Below are 23,959 nucleotides of genomic sequence, written 5' to 3'. Positions count from 1 at the left end.
GAGACTCAGGATATGCAAATTTAGCTCCTGCATATTCATAAGAACATAAGAAATTGCCATGCTGGGTCAGACCAAGGGTCCATCAAGCCCAGCATCCTGTTTCCAACAGAGGCCAAACCAGGCCACAAGAACCTGGCAATTACCCAAACACTAAGAAGATCCCATGCTACTGATGCAATTAATAGCAGTGGCTATTCCTTAAGTCAATCTGATTAATAGCAATTAATGGACTTCTCCTGCAAAAAATTATCCAAACCTTTTTTGAACCCAGCTACACTAACTGCACTAACCACATCCTCTGGCAACAAATTCCAGAGCTTTATTGTGCGTTGCATTAAAAAATGTTCTCAGATTCATCATTTCGGAATCCGTGGCCTCTTTCCTGTGAAGTAAGAATCTCATTTATATACTGCAGATGGATGAAAAGTTGGGACTAATTATGCATGGATCATTAAAAGTAGTAACTTTCAACATCTGAAACGCAGTCAGATTTGTAAACCATTCAGCAGTAAGGTACGCACACTGGGGCATACATTTACTTGGCAACTAATTTTCAAAACAGAAACTGCCCATAGTGGTGTCTCTTTGAAAATCAGCTACCTTAGGATGTACTTTCCAAAGGAGTTATGCACATTAACATACTAGCATAGCAATATTCAAGTGCCATTTACCTGCTTAAAGTTAACTTGCGCATGTAAAGCCTATTGATAATTTAATGGCATAAATTGTAGCAATCTTCAAAAGCCCACTTACAAAGGTAAAGCGTATTTACAAATGTAAAACCCAGTTTTAAGCGTGTAAATCGCCACCTAAAAGTATAACTGTGATCGGTAGGTGTGCACCATCAAATCAGAGGCAAAACAAATGTACAGGTGCCGTTTCCTCTCCTAGCATAAACACCCTCTCCCATCCTCCTGGGAACGCCTCTTTGTAACCCAGCTAAAAGCGTAGAAGCCATGGAAGCCCATGCGTACTTTTAGCCAGGCAGAGGTCAATACACCTAGATAAATGGCTTTGAAAATTGTCCTCTGTTACAACATGCTTTTCTAAAGCATTTTCCTACACAATCGATTTATAGTGAAATTTAAGTAACCATTGATCACTTCTATAAAAAAAAAGAAAAATGGATTGTGCCTCTCTCTGCATCAGTGTTCTCCTCAACCCTGACCCTAAGGCCAGTCAGGTTTGTAGGATCACCACAATGAAGATGCACGGGATAAGATCTGCACACAATGGCGGCAGCACATGCAAATCTATCCTATGCAAATTCGGTCGGGTCAATTTTGCAAACCTGACAGGGGCGGGAAACACACTGCTCTACATATTCCTACACACATACACAGGGTGAGCAATACGGTGATGGAAAAACCCTTCCGGTGGCCCTTCTTTATCTATCAGATTGTGAAAAGATGCACAAGAGGAGTGGTCCCACAAACTGTCTGCATTGGGACAGAGCCTCCGTGCAATACTTTTTGTCCATGGGCCCCTACCACTGCTTCTCGTAGCAAAAGCACGCATGTACTTCCACCTCCACTTTGAAGCTTGCCATGGGCACAAAGATTGTGCGGTCATCTGCACCTGCTTTTTTGGCAGCTAGTTTTTGGCTCGAAAAGTACACGTGAAGAGTTGAGCATGCCATCTATATAGACTTTTCCTCCCAGTCCCATCCCCCCCCCAAAAAAAAAAAACACCACACTCCCTGGAAACGCCTCCTCTCAATGTGGCCAAAAGCCCATGCACAGTGGACAAATACGTGGACTTTATGCCACACTGAGGGAGTGCAACTTTCAGACAGTCAATTAACGTGCACTAAATTCCTTTTAGGCCATGCAAATTCACTCTGAAAATCATCCTCATGATACAGAGAAATGGTTTTGCACATGGTATTAAAAATAAATACTCACCAGTCCTAGTTCTAGGTTGATCATCCTCCAAGCCTGACACAGATCTTAACTCAGTCCTAAATTAAATACAAACAATATTACAGCAGTTAGGTAACTAATTTCTTTTTATAAGCCTCTAGTCTGCAAACTCTCAAAACATGAAGAACATTATTTGCAGGCTTACATCTCAAGTCTAAGTTACCCCAATTTGGTATTTTTTATTAAGAAAATAGCCATGAGCTAAAATTTTATGCTTTTCAAGAACTTTCCAGAATAAAAAAAAACCTATAAAGCACAGAAGACTTACACATTTATGAGAAGTATCAATGCCTTTTGTCTATTTTTTTTTGTTTTTAAAAAGATACTTTACAGCTTCTGAATGTGTTTCATTTATTAAAAGATACTTCTATTCCATATCTTCCAATTTCTCAGTGCGGACTATAATCAGTCATAATATACACAATATAATGCAAACACATTAAAAATAACATACATAAAATGTAAAAAACTTCCTTAAACAAGGTTTTAACATTTTTTCTAAAAAGATTGGATGTTCCTTCCCTCAATAGACAAGTCATTCCAATGAGGGGGTGCAGCATAAGAAAATGTTCTGTGTCTAGTCAGCTAGAGTTTACAGTCTTGGACAGCAGTCAAGGCTAGCAAATGTGCATCAGTGGACACAGAATGGTCCAGTGTATCCCAGTGCATTTTTTTGGACCAGAAAGCAGTTATGTTTTGAGTACAAAGTGAATTAGTACTGATTATTTAAACTGCACTCTCTACCATACTAGTAACCAATGTAGGTTCACAGCAAGTCCGGGGTTCAATGCTCATGTAGACCTACCCCACTCAATCTACCTGCATTTTGGACTAACTGTAAAGTCTGGATCAGATTATTTGGAAGAACTGCCCATAGGCTGTTATAATAGTTTAAGTCAGGGATGGCCAACTCCAGTCCATGAGTCAAAAACAGGCCAGGTTTTCAGGATATCCACAAAGAATATGCATGAAATAGATCTGCACATAATGGAGGCAGTGCATGCAAATCTCTCATGCATATTCATTGTGCATATCCTGAAAACCTGGCCTTTTTATGGCTCTCGAGGACTGGAGCTGGCCACCCCTGGCCTAGGTGGCCCAAGACTAAGATTTAAAGAATAGTCCTAAGCAACTCGCTGGGAAGCAGAGATTTTAGTGGCGTATGGAGTTTTAATTTGGAAAAATCCAATTTTGCTACATGCTTATTATGCATTCTCATGGTAAAGGCCAGAATCAATAACACCAAGATATCTGACCTCAAATAGTAGAGGCAGAGTGACACTGTCAATCTTTAAAGCAAGAATCTTGGATGAGGGCTTGTTTAACTACCATAAAAGTTTAGGGGTTTTTTTTTGTTTTGGTTTTTTTTTAGATTTAAAGAAAGACCTCGTTGTCAGCCAGCTCCTGAGCTAAAAAGGGGTATAAGGGAAATCACCTTTATCAGTACAAAGGTAGATAAAAGTGAATGTCATCAGCATATATTCACAATATTAAACCACCAAGTTTTTAAGAACTGCTCCCAATGGTGCAAGATATATATATATATATATATAATAAAAAGTGCTGAGGACAAGGCCAACTCCCATGGTTCTCCAGATGTCAGAGTGGCAAGATGAGCAGGAGTTCCAAGTGTGCTTGCTGTTTTCGTTTGTCTTTTTCAAATTCATATTCAAGAAAACTTTATTTACATGACAATATTAGTTGCCGAAGTAATACAGGGGGAAACCTAATTTTCAAAGGCATTTCCGTGGATACAAAAAAATAGTGCTTGAGCTGAAGGAATAAAATTGCCCATCCGATATGGAGGTAAACTTACATGGCTGTGTCTTGTAAGCACACAAGTCATTTTTGGGGGGCATTTTGAATAGCCCGTACCAGCCTCCAGAGACCACAGCAAATTTTTAAAGGAGAGCTACCCTGGCATTGTTTCGCTTTGAAAATTCACAAAGGCAAACTACATGCACTGAAATCACCTGCATGCTTTACACTTATTTGAATGAGTGGCCAGACAGGGAACAAAATAGTGCAGGCACATTTCAAAATCGGACGTTTGCTCGGTGCTTTACTCCCAACTTAAAAACATACCGCCAGGAATGTCCAGGGCAGAACATTTTGCTGGTATACATGCTGTTTCTTCTGTTGCCCCAAGAAATAATGCAGTTTATCCTCTTCATTCATTTAACCAGATTATGTCTAAAAAGCACTCCTTAGCCAACTCTCTGACTCATCCAGTTATGTAGTGCTTTTTATACATATTTTGCTATCTGATTTAGCCAGATAAGTAGAGCTTTAAGATTTATCCGGCTAAGTTGTGGGGTATCTTGTGGTTTTCAAAATACTATATATGCGAGGACATGCTATTTTACATGCAGAACTGCTAATTTTTACACGTGCAACTTTTGATAATTCACCTTTGTAGAAGGAAATGAACTCCTGCTTCTGAACTGCTCTACTGCATGCAGAGTCGGGTTTCTTGGGCCACTGACTTCCACAGAAGTATGTGAAAGCTATGGGGACCCTTTTATTCCCAAACAGCACATTATCAATTTAATGGCAGCTGTTTTGAAAAGCAGGATACCAAAACGGCTGTAATTTCAGCAGACAGGCACCAAGATCCTCCCGTTCCCATCATGCATTTTGCCTCCTACTTCAGAGGCAGGGACACAGTCATATAGGTGAGCAGCACAGTTTCCCTTAGCTCTCAGTATCCATATGCCTCTCTGCTACCTCCTTGGGGACCAAAGCAAAATGAAGGGGGTAAGTTTCAAACTGCCTGTGTTACTGTCAAATCCATGGGCACTATTCATCCACTGTCTTTGCCCCAGTTTGCAAAAGGAAATTTTCACTTTGAAAACTGCCGAAGGGGAAGACGTCTGCAGAAATTTGCGCCTAGCTTTTCTACAGATACTTTGTCCAAACAAAACTATGCACAGAGTTTTCTACTTCCCACCCCTTCCCATGAGCTGACCCCCATCCCGGGAACACCTGCACTACAAATGCAGGTAAAGTACACACCCCCATGCAAATAGTGTCCATGCGCACATTCACCCACATGCACGATGGGCAATTTACAGGGGTAAAACCCTCAGTATCTGGAAATCTCTTTGGATGTTGCTCTTTAAAGCTTTAATTTGGCAGATCATCAGAATCGCGATGAAGCTACAGATGGAAATATGCTAGAAAGCAACCGCATAGAACAGAAGGGAAAAGTGCGCAGAGGAATAGAAAGGAAAGCAGTTCTTCCGTAGCTCCATTATGAACTGGTTAGGAAGTTTGCCTGTGCCCCCCCCCCCAGAAAACCAAAGGGCACTTTTCCAGAGAGATGGCACTCAGTTTTTTCTTCCGTATGTTGGCCACACTCGCTCAAAAGCTTTACTTATTTAATTTTAACCTTCGTTTCTGGCTCCACAGAATGAGCTCCTGTCCCCCCTCCCCCCCAATTCTTTAAACAAATAAAAAATCCTCACTATAGTTTTCGGATCTGGCTCCTGAGAAGAGGGGGGAAATCGCAAGTGTAGGATTTTATCCTTTTATATGCTCTTGCTTCCCAACTAAAACTATATTCACACCCTGAATTCACAGTCCCAGTCCTTCACAAAACAAGCTGTACAGCAGAGCATGGTACTCACCTATCGGAGCCATAACTGTCTGTCTCATCAAGGTCTCTGGACAGTTCATAGTTATTAGGCCTACAGAAACATTTTGAAAAAAAATGTATTAAACCTAAATGCCCAAGAAGTGGACTAATGATACAAATCATATCCTAAATATAGTTTGAGAAGGTAACAAATACTGAAGACTAGATCATATAAAAATCTAAATAGTATTGAACTTTCAATAGCTGCAGAATTACTCCATTTTGATAATGAGGCACTGTCCTGTGAAGCCATCTGTTGAGTAGTAAGTTTTCTTCCCAGTAAACAAGGCTCTCCACAAATAGCAGAAAGAATTAGCCATAATGCATGGGTGATGTCCTCCAATGGCTCCAACACAGACCCAGCTCTCAGAGCTCAAAATCTTTACTAAGCATGTGCCGGAGGTCCTACACAAACCTGCTGTGTCATGAGCCCCATGACGATGTTGCATAGCAGAGCCAACTACTGATCTGGCAACCCAGATCCCAACAGTAAAAAATTGGACTACTGGGTGAACAGGCTGTGCAAAATTCATATTCATTTGAGATATGTTGTTGAGACATTAGTGGAATATGAAGATGTAAATTGATCAAATAGCTTTACTAATGTCCTCAATGAAAGTGGCCCCTAGATGAGCCATTGAAGTTGCAAGGACTTTCAATTGATAAGCCTTGGCAGAATCTGTAATCTGCAAGCCAGCCAGTTAGACTCCATTCTCTGTGCAAATGCCTGCTCCAGTCTATTGAGTTTAAAGGAGATGGATGATATATGGATACCACACTTGATCTGGCCACGTCAATGCTTTGAGAATCAATTCTGACTTGTCCTGAATGACCTTCTGGACAGTCCTGGCAATAAATCGGTGAGTACCCAAAAGTGTCAGGAGCCTGATCGTAGCTGCTCAGATGTATGAAGCAAAACTACTCAACTTTCTTCTTGTGATCAGAGGTAAACAGGTTGATCATTGGCATTTCCCAAAGATTGAATCATTTGTCAATGACCTTTTGATCCAAGAACTATTCATAAGATTGCAGAACTCTGCATAGGCAGTCTACCAACCAGTGTGTGACCCCTGTAAGACAGGTTGCCAGGAGATGGGCATTGTGATGACCAGCCCTTGACCAGATTTGGACGGCTCTCACACAGAGGTCATATGAGTCTATGTCTCTCTGCTTGTTTATATAGAACAAGGTCATCTGGTTGTACATCTGGGTCAATATTCTCTTGCTCAATAGCAGATGAAAGAAGTCTCCTACTTCACAGATAACTCATAGCTCCAGTAGACTGATCTGCAGATCTAGGTCTATGCAGCTTGTGTCCATGCCCGCCACAATTTGGTGGAGGAGTCAGTAGACAGGATCACGTAATGCAATGCGACACACAGAGAGAGGCCTACCTTCAGAACCTCCGGGTTCATCCTCCACTGAAGGGATACCCTCATCTCATGGGCCACGAAGATCCGGTGAGATAGAAGTTGATCCCATAGGCTTCAGAAGGCCCACTGAATGCCCTGAATGTGCAGATAACATGTATCATTGCAGCCATGTGTCTCAGAACCAGGGCCTTATCTCACTGATGCTTGGTCCCATTGCAAAAAAGAGCTCATTAAATTGGATTCAGATGACAGTCAATGCTGGGCCTCGACTCATGGTCTAGTTACAGATATGCAGATATTAGGGGAAAAGCACAGGACTGCTTCTATGGCCAAGTCCAAAAGCAAAGGACATTCAAGCTGCATTTTCTGAATTATCAAGATGGCTGCTCACCCCGTAAAAATGTTGCTAGCACTAATTTGTTATGAGTTTGACAGTTGCTTCGTTTTGATTGCAATTACTACTACCCTTAGCATAAGACCTGGGGTAACCTGCATGTAGCGGAAGTTACTACAATAAGAAACTTGCTAGGCAGACTGGATGGACCATTTGGTCTTTTGCTGCCATTACTATGTGTATATAATGGCCATTACTAATGTGGCTCGACTGGAAGCAAGAATTTATCCAGGTTGCTCTGAACTGGATCCTATGAATAGAGTCATGTTGGACTTAGGGAAGTTGACCAGGAACCCCAGAGATTAGAGGAACCTCAGAACTTCTATTGGAAACTATCAGTTTCCAATATGCAGATTCCCTTTAGATGCAGTTGCATAGCCACTACTGCAAAATGTTTTGCAAATACTCCCGGGGCCGCCGAAAAGTAGCACCTGATTCTGGTAGCAGATGTTCTTTACACAAACCTGAAGAACTTCCTGTGTGATGGTGAATGGGAATGTGAGTTGTGTCTTTCAGGACCAGATCACACATTCAATCACTTGGTTGAATAAAGAAAAATATTGGCTGGAGCTAATTCATCTTGAACCTCTCCTGAACCAACAGTATTAGCCCTCATTAGCCCCCATATAGGTTTTAATCCTTGGGGGATCAGAAAATACAGATTGTAGAACCCTTAGCACTGAGAGGGGGCAAGCTCAACTGCTTTCTGTTGCAGAAGTGACTCCACCTCCAGCTGCAGCTGGAGAGATTGAGAGCTGTCAGAGCTGAAAATTGAAGCACTCTGGTTTGAAATGGAGGAGGAAGAAAAATACATAAACAGGAACCAAACTCCACACTATTCAGGACTCATTTGTCCTTGGTAATATGGGTCCATTTTGGAAGGCAAGCCTGGATGTGCCTCCCACTTGGAGGACAAGATCATCAAAACTGGCCTCATGCTTAGACTGCTGCTGAGACTTTGGCTGATGCCTTTCCCTCTGCCAGCCTCTAGCTGGTAGCAGCTGCTGTTGAAGAATAGAAGGAGCCTGAGAACACAAAGGAACAGAAGATGCATCTTTGGAGAAAGAACAGTTGAAGGAAATGCACTATCATTGGGCTGTAAGGTGGACTGATGTTTCTTAAAGCCACTATCTCCTTCACCTATTATCAAACTGCCCCCAATGTAGGGAAAATCTTCCAGAGCATCACGCACATCTTCACAAAGGTCACTCACACTCAACCACTCGAGCCTTCAAACTGCAATGGAAATTGCTGAGGTCCTGGCTGCAGTATCAAAAGCTTAGCACAAAGAAGAACGTGAATCATTTTATCCCCTCCATATTCTCAACAGTTTAGCAGAATTCTGTCTATTCCATGTATTATTAAATTCCAAAGGTTTCAGCTTTTTCACATTCAAAATACTATACCATGTACAGCTGATGAGCCATTAAGCATGGTTCCCTAGAAGACCACCTTCCCAAATGTGTTTAATATCTTGAAATTCTTTATAGGTGGTGTGTCACAGTGATCATGAATATGCTTTGCATGTTTCAACAGACTCCAGCACCAAGTGGTGTGCCAGCTGAACCAACCCAAAACCCAGAGAGGTCTGTAACCTATATACTTCAGATCCAACATTTGAGCCACCAGAAGGCAAGATATCTCTTTCACATCTTCATTTGTGGATCCTTTAAGAGTCTATCAGAATGGATTAATCATCTGCTGGATACGAAAAAAAACTAAAGCAGCCTGAAGACATCCAATCTTGGCCTTCCTTCTTCCTGATATTGACAGAAAATGGCTTTGTCAGCTTATCCAAAAAGTGGGAGTAGCAAAGATCTTCCGGAGGAGATATGTGCTGGGAAAGTCCAATTAGAGGTTGGAAGAAATCCCTATGAAACCCTCTTCCTCTCCCAACCATGGTGGTGCACTCAGCAATGACCAGGACAATGATCAGGGCAACCAGGTAGAAAACCTCCACTGCTCCAAAGGGATAGCTTCCAGGAATTCAGAGAGTACTGATGTCATTTTCCTATTTGATCTATGGGACTTTCCTAGAGGATGCAAATCCACAACTTCAGGGAAGGGTCTTATTCCCACAGTTGGAAGCCTCTGAGATTGAAGTGTGAGCCTCTGGGGGGAGGGGGATTAGAACAGCACTGCTGTAAGGGAAGACATTTTCCATCTTGAACAGAAAGGCTCCAACCTCTCTCTCTCTGGTCCTCTGGGTTCAAAAAGGCAAACCAACTATTCACAAACTCCAATAACTGTAAGACACTCTGTGCTGAAATTTGAGGAGAAATCATCAGATACCCAGACTGGCGGCACAGTGGTAGCCATAGCTATGGCTAGCTTGGGAGCAGTCCACATCAGATGTGTTGAGACTTCACATTAACTGGTATCATGTCTGGCTGACAGCACCAGGACACTTCCTTCTATGCTAGAACAAGACTTATCTGTGTTTCAGCACAGAGGCACTCTATCCCAAAAAGCACAGGTTCTTAGCAGGTTGCACCATGGAGAAGTTCCATGTTGATGAGTCAGACGATATCCTGGACTACACTGGGTCTGGACAGAACAGGTGACTAAACTTCATAGGGATCTTCTGTGCAATGAACGAGCATAGTAACTGTGCTGGGGAGGTCCTGCTCCAGCAAAGGGCTGTACTGACATCACACGTTTCTTCAGTGCAGAGGAAGAAGGCCCGGAGAAGAACCCTTACATCATTTGGGCACTCTTTTCTGTGTCCCCCCAATGCCTCATTCCTATGCACCACACTCAACCCCTGATCCGAGATGGATTCAGGAGCAGGTGCCATAAGGGAGGGGGGACTTACAAGAGCAGAAGGGAAAAGTATCCTGCTTCGATTTTTTCCTGCACCATTGACACCTTGAACTGGGATGAGGAGGATCACTGCTGTGCCTTTTGCAGGGCCTCCATTTTCCAGATGTGATGCTGCTGCATCTACTGGGACATCCTATCACAACTGTAGCAGTTGGCAGAATCATGATCTGGCCCCAGGTAATGATAGCAAACAATGCAAATCTGTGATGGACATCTGGCAACCACAGAAGCAAATCCTTAAAGCCACTGACTACAATCTTCTGGCCCCCAAATTTCTCTATTGTACACATTTTTTTTTTAAAGTTTGTTTGAAGGGCTGCCAGGGAAGCAGTTTGAAAAATCAAAAAATGAGACGAAAAAAAATAGGCCAACAAAAAAGCCTAGTCAACAAAATGTAGAGAGATACTGGGAACATGCCCATGCAATAGCTCGGTTGAAGCAGGTCTGAGGGGCTCACAAGGTAGTGTGTGCTCAAGCTCAGTAAAGTCTGTACTGAGCTCTGAGAGCTGGGTCCATGTCAGTGCCATCGGATGACATCACCCACGTATTATGGCCAGTTCATACCTGCTTGTCAAAAGGGAATTCATACTTATTTCAGCAATGACGACTTTTACTTTTGGACTGACATCAAGTGATTTGCAGAGACTGACCTTTTAATCAAACAGTAAACCCTCAGAAGAAAAAAATACTTTGTTTCTTTGCTACCCATGGTCAAATATTCAATCACAGATGGACTCTAGCCAGCTATTTACCGAAAAGCAGCCAGTAGCTATGGCTGCTTCAGAGTCTACCGTGCCTCATGTAACAGGGTATGTACATTTCAAACAGATCACAGACTGCAAGGCTCTTCCACATTGCCCTTCCAGATTACTCAATCTCTGGTTTTACCTTCTCCTTCTACTAGGGATCCCACTGTTCCTCTCCCATGCCTTCTTTAGTTACAAGATGTTTAAACTTTACCCAAAACTGGCTTCACGCATCCTTTACTCTTTCTAGTAAGAAATATGCCCCTGCATTACTTTTGTGCCTACCCCCTTCTAGCCTTGTGTCATATCACCATAACAGTTTCTCTTACAACCTGGACTACGCGTATCTAAAATCAACTGTCTGTAGTTCATTACAAAATAAGAAAAAAAAAGTTATTCTAACAGGCATAAATAAATTATACAGATATTAAAAAATTAAGAGTACTTTACTCCAGATGCTGGAGGGGTTGCGGTCAGGCCGGAATATATATTCACATGTGGTGGTTTTGCCAGTGGTCAGCTGTTTTTGGAAGCAAGTAACGCAAGAAGTTGCTGATATTCTTGGTGTTCCCAGTCAGATGCCGCCTGAGCTGGGTTTCTTGGGCAGATGGAATAGGTCCCTAGTCCCTGTTAAATACCAGGTTTTGGCAGGACAGATTCATTTGGTGGCATTTACTATAGCAACATTTTGGAAGGTATGCCCGGGCACAGAGTACTGGCATTCATAAATCAGAGATACAGCATATATTGAAATGTTGCTTTTTGACCTTATAAATGAGCATGCTAAATATCTTCCCATTTGGGGTCCATCTCATGACTTCTTAAAAGAAAATTAAATGTTAACAGCCTGTTGCCCTATGATATACCTATGTGTTAATGGACAATGTGTATTGAGGAAATTCCAGATATGCTGTTTATTGATTCAACATTTTTCCAATATGACATAGAAGAGGTTCTTCTGATATACTTTGTGTTATATGCCTTGAAAATGTTATAAAGAGTTTACAAAAAAAAAAAGTACTATTTTCTAGTAGTACAGACCTCTGGTATTGATACATCTGTACAGGCCTCTGCTGATCTCTCTCTTTCTCCATCTGACGCCTCCTTTTCTCTTGCTCCTCTTCCTTCCGGTACCTCTGCTGCTCCTCCTCTTCCTGCCGTCTGCTCTCTTCTCTCTGCTTCCTTTCTCGCTCACGCTGGATCGCCTCCTCTTCTTGCCTTTTTCTCTGTTGCTCAATACGAAAAGCCTCTTCCTCTCGGCGCTGCCTTTCCTCCTCTTCCTCCCTGCTGGCGCTGATCGGTTTTTGAGGGACTTCGTCCTTACTTGTCCTCCAGTTGGAAAAAGATGGTGCATGTGCAGTATCCGATTCCCGTACCATACGCTCCTGCACAAAAGAAAAAGAGTTCTTACAAACACAAGGAGTTTTATTTCAAGGATGTTCTAGTTTTGGGGAAAGGTGGGAATCCTGGGTTGGGTTTTTTGTTTTTTTTTTTTACCTTTTTGATACTGAGCAGACACTGCATGCGAAGGCCTAGGGCAGGGGTCAGGAACCTTTTTGGCTGAGAGAGCCATAAACGCCACATATTTTAAAATGTAATTCCATGAGAGCCATACAATATGTTTAAAACTAAATACAAGTAAATGTGAGCATTTTATGTAAGATCACACTTTTAAAGTACAATAAGTCTCTGAAAATATTACACCAGGCCTTAAGACACCAATACATCTCCTATTAGGAAAACGGACCAGTCAGGCTGCTATAGAGTCCTACACAGAAAACTACACGCCAGCAGAAAACCTCACCTGAATCACGTGCTGTCCCTCACCTAACATAGAATAAAGAGACCAAAACGCATAACAAGAAGCATGCAGACAAAAACTGAATTGGAAACTGCAACAAGCCAGAGTCTCTGTATGCAGTGTAACAAAGGAAAAAAGAAACATCACACATCCTTATAAAACAAATCAAGAAATATAAAATCATCAGCAGTAAAAACTGTACTAACAAAAAGAACATATTTCGAAACAGCTGATGAGTGGAATATCCAATAATTAAAAACTCATATAAAACATTTCCAGATACCAACAAATATTTCAAAATAGCAGACACAAAGATCCAGTAATGAAAAATAATAAGGATACAAAATTTTTTGCTCTGCATACCTGGGAACGTTTGATATCCAGGGGTCCTGAGATTGTTCTGAATTAGCAGGAGGTGGGGTGGTTTGCTTGGAACTTTCTCCTCTCTCAGTCACATACCAGCGCTCTCTCTCACACTGGCTCTCAATGACACACCTATACACACATGCTCTCAGTCACTCACATATACAAATGTTTTTTCTCTCTCACTTATATAGGCTCTTAATTACACATTTACACACATGCTGTCTATCTTTTCACGCTTACACACACACAGGCTTTCAATCACATAAATACATGCTGTCTTTTTCTCTCACACACAGACTCTCATTCACATGCTTACAAACATGTCCTCTCTTTCTCTCATTTACACACAGGCTCTCAATCACATACTCACATGCTCCCTCACCTAAATCAGCTCTCAATCACACACAGACACACATGGTCTCTCTCTCTCATTTAAACACAGGCTCTCAATCACATACTCACATGCTCCCTCACCTAAATCAGCTCTCAATCACACAGACACACATGGTCTCTCTCTCTCATTTAAACACAGGCTCTCAATCACATACTCACATGCTCCATCACCTAAACCAGCTGTCAATCAGACACAGACACACATGATCTCTCTCTTACTTATACACACAGGCTCTTAATCATACATACACATGATCTCTCTCACACAAAGGATCTCAATCATACACACATACTCTTTCAAACAAACAGGTTTTCAATTACAAACTTACACATACAGGGTCCCAATGGTAAACTTACATTCATGCTCTCTCTCTCACAGGCAGGATCTCAATCACAGACATACTCTCTTTCACATATACAGGCTCTCAATCATTCACATACATGCAATCTCTCACTCACACACACAGGATCTCAAACACACATGCTTGCTCGCTCATTCACTCTCTCTCTCCCCCCTTCCCCCCCCCCCGGGAACTCGCGGCAGCAGCAGCCACCTCCCAACGCTAACCTCCTTCATTTTCAGCCCTCGCGGAGGCGAAGGCGGAGTCCCATCGGCCGCGGTTGAAGATTTTCATTTTCCTCCGAGCCGCGCTGCAGTCTTCTTCCCGGACACTAGCGTGCTCTCTTCTTCCCGCGGCCCGGAAGAGGAAGTGGAGAGCATCGGGTGCCTGCGCGGGAAGACCCGCGCAGGCACCCGATGACTCCAGCGCTGGCACCCGGCTGACACCCGATGACTCCCGCGCAGGCACCCGGATGACTCCAGTCGGCATGCTCTCTTCTCCTCCCCCCCCCCGCGGCCCGGAAGAGGAAGTGGTGAGCATCGGGTGCCTGCGCGGAAGAAGAGACCACGCTAGTGTGGTCTCTTCTTCCCGCGCAGGCACCCGATGCTCTCCACTTCCTCTTCCGGGCCGCGGGGGGAGGAGAAGAGAGCACGCCGGTGCCGCTGACTCCAGCTGTCCTGCCGCGTTCCGCCCGGGCTGACAGCATTTTAAGCCCGGGCGGTGGAGGACCGGGGAGCAGCTGGGTCAGCGGGGAACCGCGAAGTATGGCGACACTTGTCTGCGAGCCAGATGCAGCCCTCAAAAGAGCCATATCTGGCTCGCGAGCCATGGGTTCCCGACCCCTGGCCTAGGGATTCAGTTTTGGTAAGGAAATTCATCTCAAATCACACAAGCAAGCACCCCAATATAAAATTTGCAGTTATATCATAGGACTCTTTTGGGCATAAAGCACTTTGTTGCAACATTAATTGCAACAACAACAAAAAAAATGTGTTTTTTTTAGAAAGAAGAATGTATACCTGAGGTATATGCAACACGTGCAATGCATCCCCTCTTTTTTACACTGACAATTTATCCCTGCTCATGGTGACGTTCCAGAATTCCCCAAAAATGACAAGAACAGGGCCAATAATGTGAGACATATTTCTATCTTGGCTTGATTTTTTTCCCTCTGACATCAAAAAGCTGTAGGATGAACTTAAAAAAAAACAAAAAAAAAAAACTTGTACCGGATCTGAATTCCGTGCGCTCTCTCTTTCTGCTTCTTCTTGAGCTTGTTGCCACTCTTTTTGCAGTTGTTCTTGTTCACGTTTGTATTTTTCCTAGCAATTAAAGGTGGAAATAACGCTCAGTGAGCCAAGATTATAAACTGGTTGACCAGAAAAAGTACTATTGATGGAAAGTTCTTTTTTTCTATTTTATCAATTTTTTATTTTTTTTTACAGGAAGATCTCAGAAAAACTGTGCATTATTCCCCGTTTATAACTTTCAATTTAGAGGGTGTAAATGACTGCAAAATTGAATTCTTCTGAATACATTTTAAAAAGTGAAATTTTTTCCCCTTTTTCTTATTGTACGCCTAAGCAGTTCCTTCCTGCTCCTCCTGCCCTTGCAAGGGGTTATACCACAGGGTTTTATCCACAACTGTCTGGGGCTTCCACTCCCCTTTCCCCCACCTTAATTTTTTTATTCTCTTCCCCCTTGAAGATATGCTGACAAACCCTTTGAATATCGCTCTCCCGTTTATATATTAGTCTGATTGATTACTAGCAGTTTCATTTTGATCATGTTATTGATATCCCCCTTCAAAACACAAAGTAGGCCAATGCTACGATTCTGTGCCAGTGTGGGTCTGCAATGACATTTCAGCCTGCACCAAGGAACTAGGATTGTAACCAAGCCCACTTTCAGTACCTGCAGCAAACGATCTTGCTCTGCCTGCCATTTCTCTTGCCGTCTTCTCTCTTCCTCTGGATCCCAGGACCAACGGCTTGAAACATTGATGGCTGGAACCTGCAGCTAAAAAATATTAAGCACAAGAAAGAAATAGAAATATACATACTTTGCCATCTGTATACTCTTTACTAATTCATGTTCTTTCCCCCTATGCTTTTTCAAACTGGTTTCCTCCCTAACTATTGCATCATTTTGCCTTTACACAGTATAAACTCTCATGAGTAAAAGGAATTAATAAGAGATCTAAACACTGTACAGTAGAAGAGGTGGAGCTTGATCACAGATCTTCATAGAAAGTAGAATTGTTCACTAGAGCAGGACCCCCAGCCAGTCGGGATATCCACAATGAATATATTTGAGAAAGTCTGCATACACTGCCTTCATGGAATGCAAATTATCTCATACATATTTATTATGGATATCCTGAAAACCTGATTAGCTGGGGGTCCACCAGGATAGGTTTGGGACCCTCTGTACTAGAGTCTTGCATACAATACTTTCACATTTTCCTGAGTAACATGTGATGCAGGTCATGAACAAGTTAAATATCTGGTTTTATATCTTAAAAGCATCCTTATATCACACCATTCCCTACCACCATCTTACAGGTATAATACTTGCCTGTAGACAAGGAGAACAGCAGCCTCAGCCACAGCCTTTAAACTTGATTAAACCACAACTCTCAATATCTACTCCTCCCCAAGCTAAAATATAACCTTCCAATACTTACTCCTATTCTCAATATGCATAAGACTAAGAAATCTTAAGTTGCTCTCAAATGCAAAACTGATGAAGCAGGACAGGAAGCCAAGTTTCTTATTCTAGGGCAGATGGATAAACCTAACATTCCATTCTGCAAAAAAACCAGAATGCTTAGGGAACTAAGATCTCATCATAAGATGAAGGACAACCTAAAAGCCATTACACAGATTGAGACATAAGCCTATTTCTAATTTGAGTACTACCTAGATTCGGATTGCAATCCATTCTGGTGCCAAACCGGCAAGTCTGATATCACATTGGCAAATTTGGATTATATTAACTGCTTTCTACTTTAAGATTAAAAAAAAAAAAAGAAGAACAACCTTCTCAATTTGCAACAATTTTGACTTGTCTGCTAGTTGAAAGAAAATTATAACTATTAAAGTTAATCTTTAGGAGGGTACTTTTGCAACCTATACGCATATTTGCCAGCTAACTTCTGTGCGAACTTACACCAGTTTTCAAAGCAAACTTCTGTGCATAAGTCTGCTCTGAAAAATATTCTCTCAAAAACCACCCTGCACAAGTTACACCTAATAAAACATCTACACAACTTTTCTGTGAAGATTTACGTGCACCCTTTTTAAAATCCAAATGTATTTGAAAAAGTCCAAACCCTTCCCTATCTCTGACTCCACTCTGTCCAGATAAATTTGCATGTGAGCCTGGCATACGCATATAAGTTTACCTGAATATCGAGGCGTGGGGCATAATCTTACAAAAGCCCATTTCTGTGGGCAAAGCACTGCAGAAAGGCTCTTGAAAATTATCCTCTAGAGTACAAACAAAACATTCTACAAAAGTTGACCGTTAAATGGAATAACCTGACAGCAGCATATAAACTTTTGTTCAAAACATCAAACATGTGGACCGGCTTCCCTATTAGACAATAAGAATTCAGCAATAATTGCATCCTGCTCTAGACAGAATACTTACATCAGCCATCGCAGACTCCGAGCCTCCTGTTTGAAGGAGAAGAGAGAGTGAATACAAAATGTTAAATCCTAATCCCCGATAATAGTGCCCTTTTTCTGCTTATTGGTGAAATGCACAAATTGACTGCATTGAAGAAGTTCCTTCAGGCATCTGCCCTCAAAGATGAAGAAAATACAGTTACAATAACTTTCATGACGACTCTGTCATAGCCATGTAAGCTCAGACGTAAGTCCTAGGCCATAATGCAACTGTGCTAGCACTAAAAAGACAAGACACATAGGAAGTCCAGACTTTTTTTTTTTCCAGATACCATCTGTTAACTTGCCCTAGACAACAGTTTTAAATTCCCTTGAACCTAAAGTACTAGTTTTATGACTAGCAGATAGCCTTTTCTTAGTAAACAGCTGAGGTGACCATCACCTTACAGCAGAATTAAACCACTGCACCGTAACCAAAGCTGGCAATGTAAATTTAGTCACCAGGTAAGCTAAGACCAACAGCTTTCACAAATGCACTGCAAAGAAAACTTTACTGTTAATTCCAATATCGAACCAAGGGCCACCTAGGGCAAGTTATTATTTTTTTTTTTAACACTTCAAATAGTAATCCTGTAAGTCATAATCAGAGCAACACTCAACAGCACTATATGTCTCTGCACGAGCTACTGCATTCTATATGTGCTCTTTCACTTAAGACAAAGTTCAAGACATGTTAGTTTGGAAGACATAGTATTAAACAGATGAATTGTGAAACTTGAAGGCGGCATGCACAACACAGCAAAAGCAACACTGGAAACAATACCAACATATTTCAAGGGACATGCTAGTGTTGCATGCTCAAGACATGTGCTTTGTAACACCAAATGCCATTTTCAGCCAGTAACGACTTCTTCATGCAAGGATGCTTAGCCCAATCAGCACTAGGAACCCAATTTTCAAAATGGTTTTTCCACCCAATTCATTTCCATGGGGAAAAACATTTGAAACTAGGCCCCTATTTCAATTTAGACTCAAAATTTCCTCTAAATAAAAAGGAAATTTTAAAAACTTTTTTTTTTACTATTCAAATTCTAGTTCACACGTTCTGTGTTCAGTGGCATGCTGTTTATGAGTTGCCATAAGCTTAAATGCTAACAGAATCCAACTTTTTTCCTTCCTTTGGTCATAGGGAGAGATTAAGCTTTTTTTTTTTAAGAATATTTCTAAAACAGCATGTCACTTATTCAAAGTAAAGTGAGATTGAGACACATGAAGACCCATTACCACAAAGGTAGACCCATGAACTGTAAAAGAAACCCGAAGACCCTAGGGAAAAAATAAATGTATTATGTCTGTTTGTCTTGATGGAAATAAGCAGAGACTAAAGAGGCTTAGTACCCAGCACCATAAGGTTTGCTGTTAGGCAGTAGGTACAGGAAGACCTGGATCCATGAAAGCACATAACATTAACAGGTGGGTGGTTTTACCTTGCTCAAAAAATTGTGATCGCCTTTTATAGTTTTTCAAAGAAATAGGCTCAGATTCTATTTGAGAAATACAAAGAATACACACAAAATCAATACCATGCCATCCAAACATGCATCGTTATCCATCAACAGTGGGCAGTACCTATCACATAAACCCAACAGGTCTCTCCAAATAGCTTTAAACACACACATCACTGGAAAACACCACACTGAACGGAAAGGGTACACAGTCTTTCGTTACAGCATGCACAGGCTCTTTACTGGCTTCGGAATAGCTCCTGAGGTTGGGGAGGAAGTAGCATAATATTGCCACCATGCAGTCTGAGCACGTCTCCCTCAAGCCCCCTTCCCCTCTCCCAACCTCTGATGAAACTGGCATTAGCAGGTTTGTAGAGAGCACCAGTAGGGAAAGTCCTTCCTAAAAACCCCGAGTGGGGCTTCACATGGACCTTGAGCGAGGGCTGGATGCGTTATTGGGGGGGCACAGTGCAGGCTGATAAGCAGACTAACACTCCCCCCCCCTCCCCCCTTTATCAGTACAATTTAAACTCCATGGAATTCTGCCAACTCCCCATGAATATACAGGCCCTGCTGCCCATGTTGTCATGAATTATCCCAGAATACAAATTAAGAACCCCTTCAAGGCTAAGCACCACCCTGACAAATTGAGGCCTCCAGGTTGCTTACATTTGGCTGCTCTGCGAGCTTCTGGTATATGGAATTTCTCTTTATTTAAAGACCCACAACAGACGTTAAATGTGCCCATTCTAGAAGCAATGTCAAACTGTGATTTTGCACTTGTCTAATAACCTCATAATATATTTATTATGAGGATCTGCTTGATAGAAATAAGCAAAGGCAAACAAGGCTTAGTAGCCAGCACCATAAGGCTTGTTATGAAGAGACACCTTGAGGACTGTTTTCCATTTTTACTGTGTAGTAACCGAGAGATCCATGTTCAAAAACCCACTGAGTGGATAAGTTTGGGGTATTCAGCCAAAATTATCCAGATAACAGTTTCCCTGAATATCCATAACGTCAGACCTGCTATTTGCGTGAATAGACTTGTCTGCATAAATTTAGTTGGATAATGTTCAGAATGCCACTATCCAGCTGAAAAGATTCTGCTGCTCTCACCATCACCCCCCCCCCCCAAGCCCCACCCTATGTTTGTCCAGGGGAACTAGCCACAGATTTACCCAAAGGGGGATATACTAAAATGGCCAGATTTAGGCAGGCAAAAAGCAGAATTTACCCACATAAATATTTTGATTATAAACCCCCAAAAGTACATCAAGTGATTTTAAAATGAAAATCTCCTCAACATGACCCTGAATGATGAGCTGTACAGCAGAATTCAGATTCACAGGGGCTGCACCATGAATGCTTTTATGGCCTCCAACACTGGAGACTAGCCCGAGCTGGATCTGAACACCAGTGAGAGCCAGAGGTGAAAGGACCGCTGATGCCAAGATGATTCCCTAAAGCCATCTAATGGCTCCTGGTCGGCGCTTGACGACAGTTCCAACTGAAAAGCAGGTTCAACTGGCTCAGTCAAGAACCCGAGCTTTTTCGGTCATTGGACCAGAATTATGGACTCTTACCTCCTGCTCTTTGAACCATTTCAGATCTAAAGATTTTTGGAAAACAATTTAAAGCGTATCTTTTTAATGAAGCTTAACTGCTGAAAATTCAAGTTTTTAAGGTGTATGTATTCAGATGTTCGAAATGTTGTATTATCGTATGTCTGTATGACTTTATGAGTTTCTTTTGAAGCCGCTCAGCACAATGTACTTTGATGAGTGGGTTAGAATTATTTTAAAGCCCGGACCCCAGTAGTAAGCTAAACTGAAGTCAAAGAACAGTCATACACAAGCAATCTGGAGGTTTTGTGTTGTCAGAGGGACCAGAGGAGTGGCGGAGGAAAGCAAGCGGAGAACCGGGAAAGCCAGGGTTCAATCAAATCCCACTTCTCCCACTGATGTTCCTTGTGACCCTTGGGTGAGTCAAATAATCCACTCTTGCCTAAAGTAAAAATTTAAGATCGTTATGTCCTCCGAGCAGGGATCTACCTACTGTACCCGACTAACTCACATTGAGTTCGAATTTGGAAAGGCTCGCACAATTAAATCCCAATCCATTTATCCTTGCTGAGGACCTTTTAAAAGATGATCCAAACAGTCCAGTCTCTTATCTTGTTACACGATGCAGGAAACATTCCTTCAGCAAATTCAACAAGCCATGCAATTCAGACCACTATTTCCCTCATTTGGTAAGATGGCAACTTACAAATCAAAATTTCTGCACTCTGATGCATTTGCATTTTCTGTGAAACCATCTTTCTGTTCCATAATCACTAGGAAGTTTAAGCAGCTAGAACAGTGCAGCTTCAAGCCACACAATTCAGGCTTAAGAGCTTTTAACCAAAGCACTTTAAAATCAAAGCAGGGTAAAAGTCCAATAAATAAAAAAGAAACGCACAGGGGGGGAAAACAGTTCATTGTGCAGTCAATGTGGTGATTGACATCAGATCTGGGACCAGATTTCAGGTTAGGACAAAAGTAGTGCAAATAAAGTACAAGGAGTCTGCAAGTCTGTTTCCTTGCTTGCAGTTTTGAATCCACCCATCTCTTCCCCAAGGAATTAATTTCCTGAAAATTCAAAAGGGAATGAAGGCTCCAGAAAGAAAAAAAAATGATAGCAGCAATAAATTCAGTAAAATGGCATAACATTTAAGAGCCTGGCAAAAGTTTTACAGCATTTTTTGAAAATAAAAAATAGATGTTCCTTTTCGGTCAAAGCAAGAAATTAAATCTTTGGGCATCCATCTCCACATTCACATCTAGTGTGCAAAATATATGTTTAACAGCTTGGGTTTATTTAAATAGGACAAGTAGTACCTTGCCCAGAATCCCATAAGTCAAGGATCTACTATTTCCGTTACTGCTTGTAAGCGTGTTTCAGTAGATTTTTTTTCCATGCATCTTTTCCCATCAAATAGAAGGGAAGCCATTCTGGCGCAAACCACCACTACACTGAAAAGCAGCTGCAAGACATTTAAAGGCCTTCATCACCTTGAATATTTAACAGCTGGGTGAACTCTATGAGGTTCATTACCATATCACCTTTTCTTCCTTGCCCCTCTTAAGAAGAGGAAGCCCAATGTGACAAATGGAATTTACTAGTAAATGCTTTGATTTTTTGGCCCAAACCAGAACACTACCTGCATATGAACTTCAGATTCTTGGCTGCATCAGGATGCGTACGCTAGGCCTCTAAATGTACCCAGAGAAAGTGTCAGCAATGTTGAGCAACATTCCTGCCATCCCTCACTAAAAATACCAGATCACCATATATTCTTACAATGTCAACATGAACCTGACATGGTGTCAGTAAGGTTGAGCCTTAGACAAATGTATCTAAATGTTCAGTAATTTCATTCTAAATAGTCTAGTTGTACACAGTGCTTCAAAGAACACAAATTCAAGCTGCACATTTTTCAACCCTCCTGAGATCTTTTGGAAAATGCCTTAGTTACCTTTTTGTTTAGAATCAGACTCGTCTTGCATGCCATTCATGCTTTTTGTTTTCAATCTGCTAAAAAAAAAAAAAAAAAGTAGAAATAAATCATACATAGCTTCATGATTTAATTTAAGTCACAACATAACTTCAGACTTTTTTTATATATATTTAACAAAAATGGTACCTTTTAAAAAACAATTTGATGAATGAGGAAATCTTTTACATTAAAACAAAAGGAAAAAAAAGAACTGGGCCTGGTGGCAGTGCTGTACACTACCATGCAAAGAGCCTGGGTTAGATTCCTGGACCAGGACTCTGCTCTCTGGGCTAGCTGGAGTGGTAACATTCACAGCCCATGGGGGGAAAGCTGCAAGCTGACACTTGGTTGTCAGGTCTAGGACCACAACTGCAGGGTTCCAGGAGCACTGGCAAATGACCCCCCCCCCCCCCCCAGCTGAGGGCTAGCACAAAAACAACTGGGCTAAATTAGGAGAGGGGATACAGAATAGGGACTAAATCCCTTGGTAGTCATGAATGAAGGCTTATGATTAAGACAAAAGAGCATGAAGAAACTGACTATATTTATACTATATACATACATACACACGAGAAATACCCTACAGATTTTAACATTACATTAATTTGTTCTAACCAGCAAATCTATACTACTTTTTAAATACAGCCAGGCAAGCAAAATTACATACACTAATGTAATTATAATTCTTACTAACCACTATCCTGACCCTGAATACCAAAGCGGTGTACAAAAACATTTAACAATTTTTTTTTTATAGATGTATAGAGATATATAGAGATAGATATTAATTACACAGCATCAAGAACAGCAAACAGCAGACAATTAAGCACAAAAAAAAATTCAACCAAATACAACCAAAGACCATAATTAGGAAAATTCACCAGGATAGAAAAAAAAATGCAAAGTTCAGGATAACCTTCCTCATTCAAAACAAATTCCCATCTACAAATATATAACCTTCGAGTGCAGTCTGATATCAAAACAACTGCCCATGAAAACACAAAGTGGCAATTACTATCCTTGATAGCAGACATGGGGGTAACCTGCATGGAGTGGCAGTTACTAACAAAGCAACTTGCTGGACAGATAGCAAATGTTGCTTACCTGTAACAGGTGTTCTCACAGGACAGCAGGATGTTAGTCCTCACATATGGGTGACATCCACAGGATGGAGCCCAATCACAGAACACTTTTGTCAAAGTTTCTCAGAGCTTTGACTGGCCCCTACGGGCATACCTAGCATGGCACTAACCCTGCAGCCAGCAGGGGTCCCCCTTCAGTCTTCTTTAAAAGCTACAGGTAGTGCTGAAAAATAAAATAAGAAACATTACAAACCCAACACCGCGGGGCGGTGGGCGGGTTTTCGTGAGGACTAACATCCTGCTGTCCTGTGAGAACACCTGTTACAGGTAAGCAACATTTGCTTTCCTCACAGGACAAGCAGGATGGTAGTCCTCACATATGGGTGAGTACCGAGCTGAGGAT

General features: G+C 41.7%; 1 protein-coding gene across 1 annotated transcript in view; it reads right to left on the bottom strand.

The window, feature by feature from the left end:
* The window catches only part of LMO7 (LIM domain 7), a 374,915-nt gene that overhangs the window by 27,107 nt on the left and 323,849 nt on the right, over positions 1 to 23,959 (bottom strand). The window contains exons 22-29 of the mRNA XM_029603031.1: positions 22,454 to 22,494; positions 18,916 to 18,972; positions 17,451 to 17,476; positions 15,711 to 15,815; positions 15,026 to 15,118; positions 11,937 to 12,280; positions 5,552 to 5,611; positions 1,905 to 1,960 (exon numbers count right to left, since the gene is read on the bottom strand). Of these exons, the coding sequence (XP_029458891.1) occupies positions 1,905 to 1,960; positions 5,552 to 5,611; positions 11,937 to 12,280; positions 15,026 to 15,118; positions 15,711 to 15,815; positions 17,451 to 17,476; positions 18,916 to 18,972; positions 22,454 to 22,494 (782 nt within the window). The remainder of the gene's footprint in view (positions 1 to 1,904; positions 1,961 to 5,551; positions 5,612 to 11,936; positions 12,281 to 15,025; positions 15,119 to 15,710; positions 15,816 to 17,450; positions 17,477 to 18,915; positions 18,973 to 22,453; positions 22,495 to 23,959) is intronic.

The sequence above is a fragment of the Rhinatrema bivittatum genome, chromosome 5 (genome assembly GCF_901001135.1).
Source record: "Rhinatrema bivittatum chromosome 5, aRhiBiv1.1, whole genome shotgun sequence".
Classification (NCBI taxonomy): Eukaryota; Metazoa; Chordata; class Amphibia; order Gymnophiona; family Rhinatrematidae; genus Rhinatrema; species Rhinatrema bivittatum.
The sequence above is the reverse complement of the archived record's forward strand: the minus strand, read 5'-3'. Positions and strand labels throughout refer to the sequence as shown.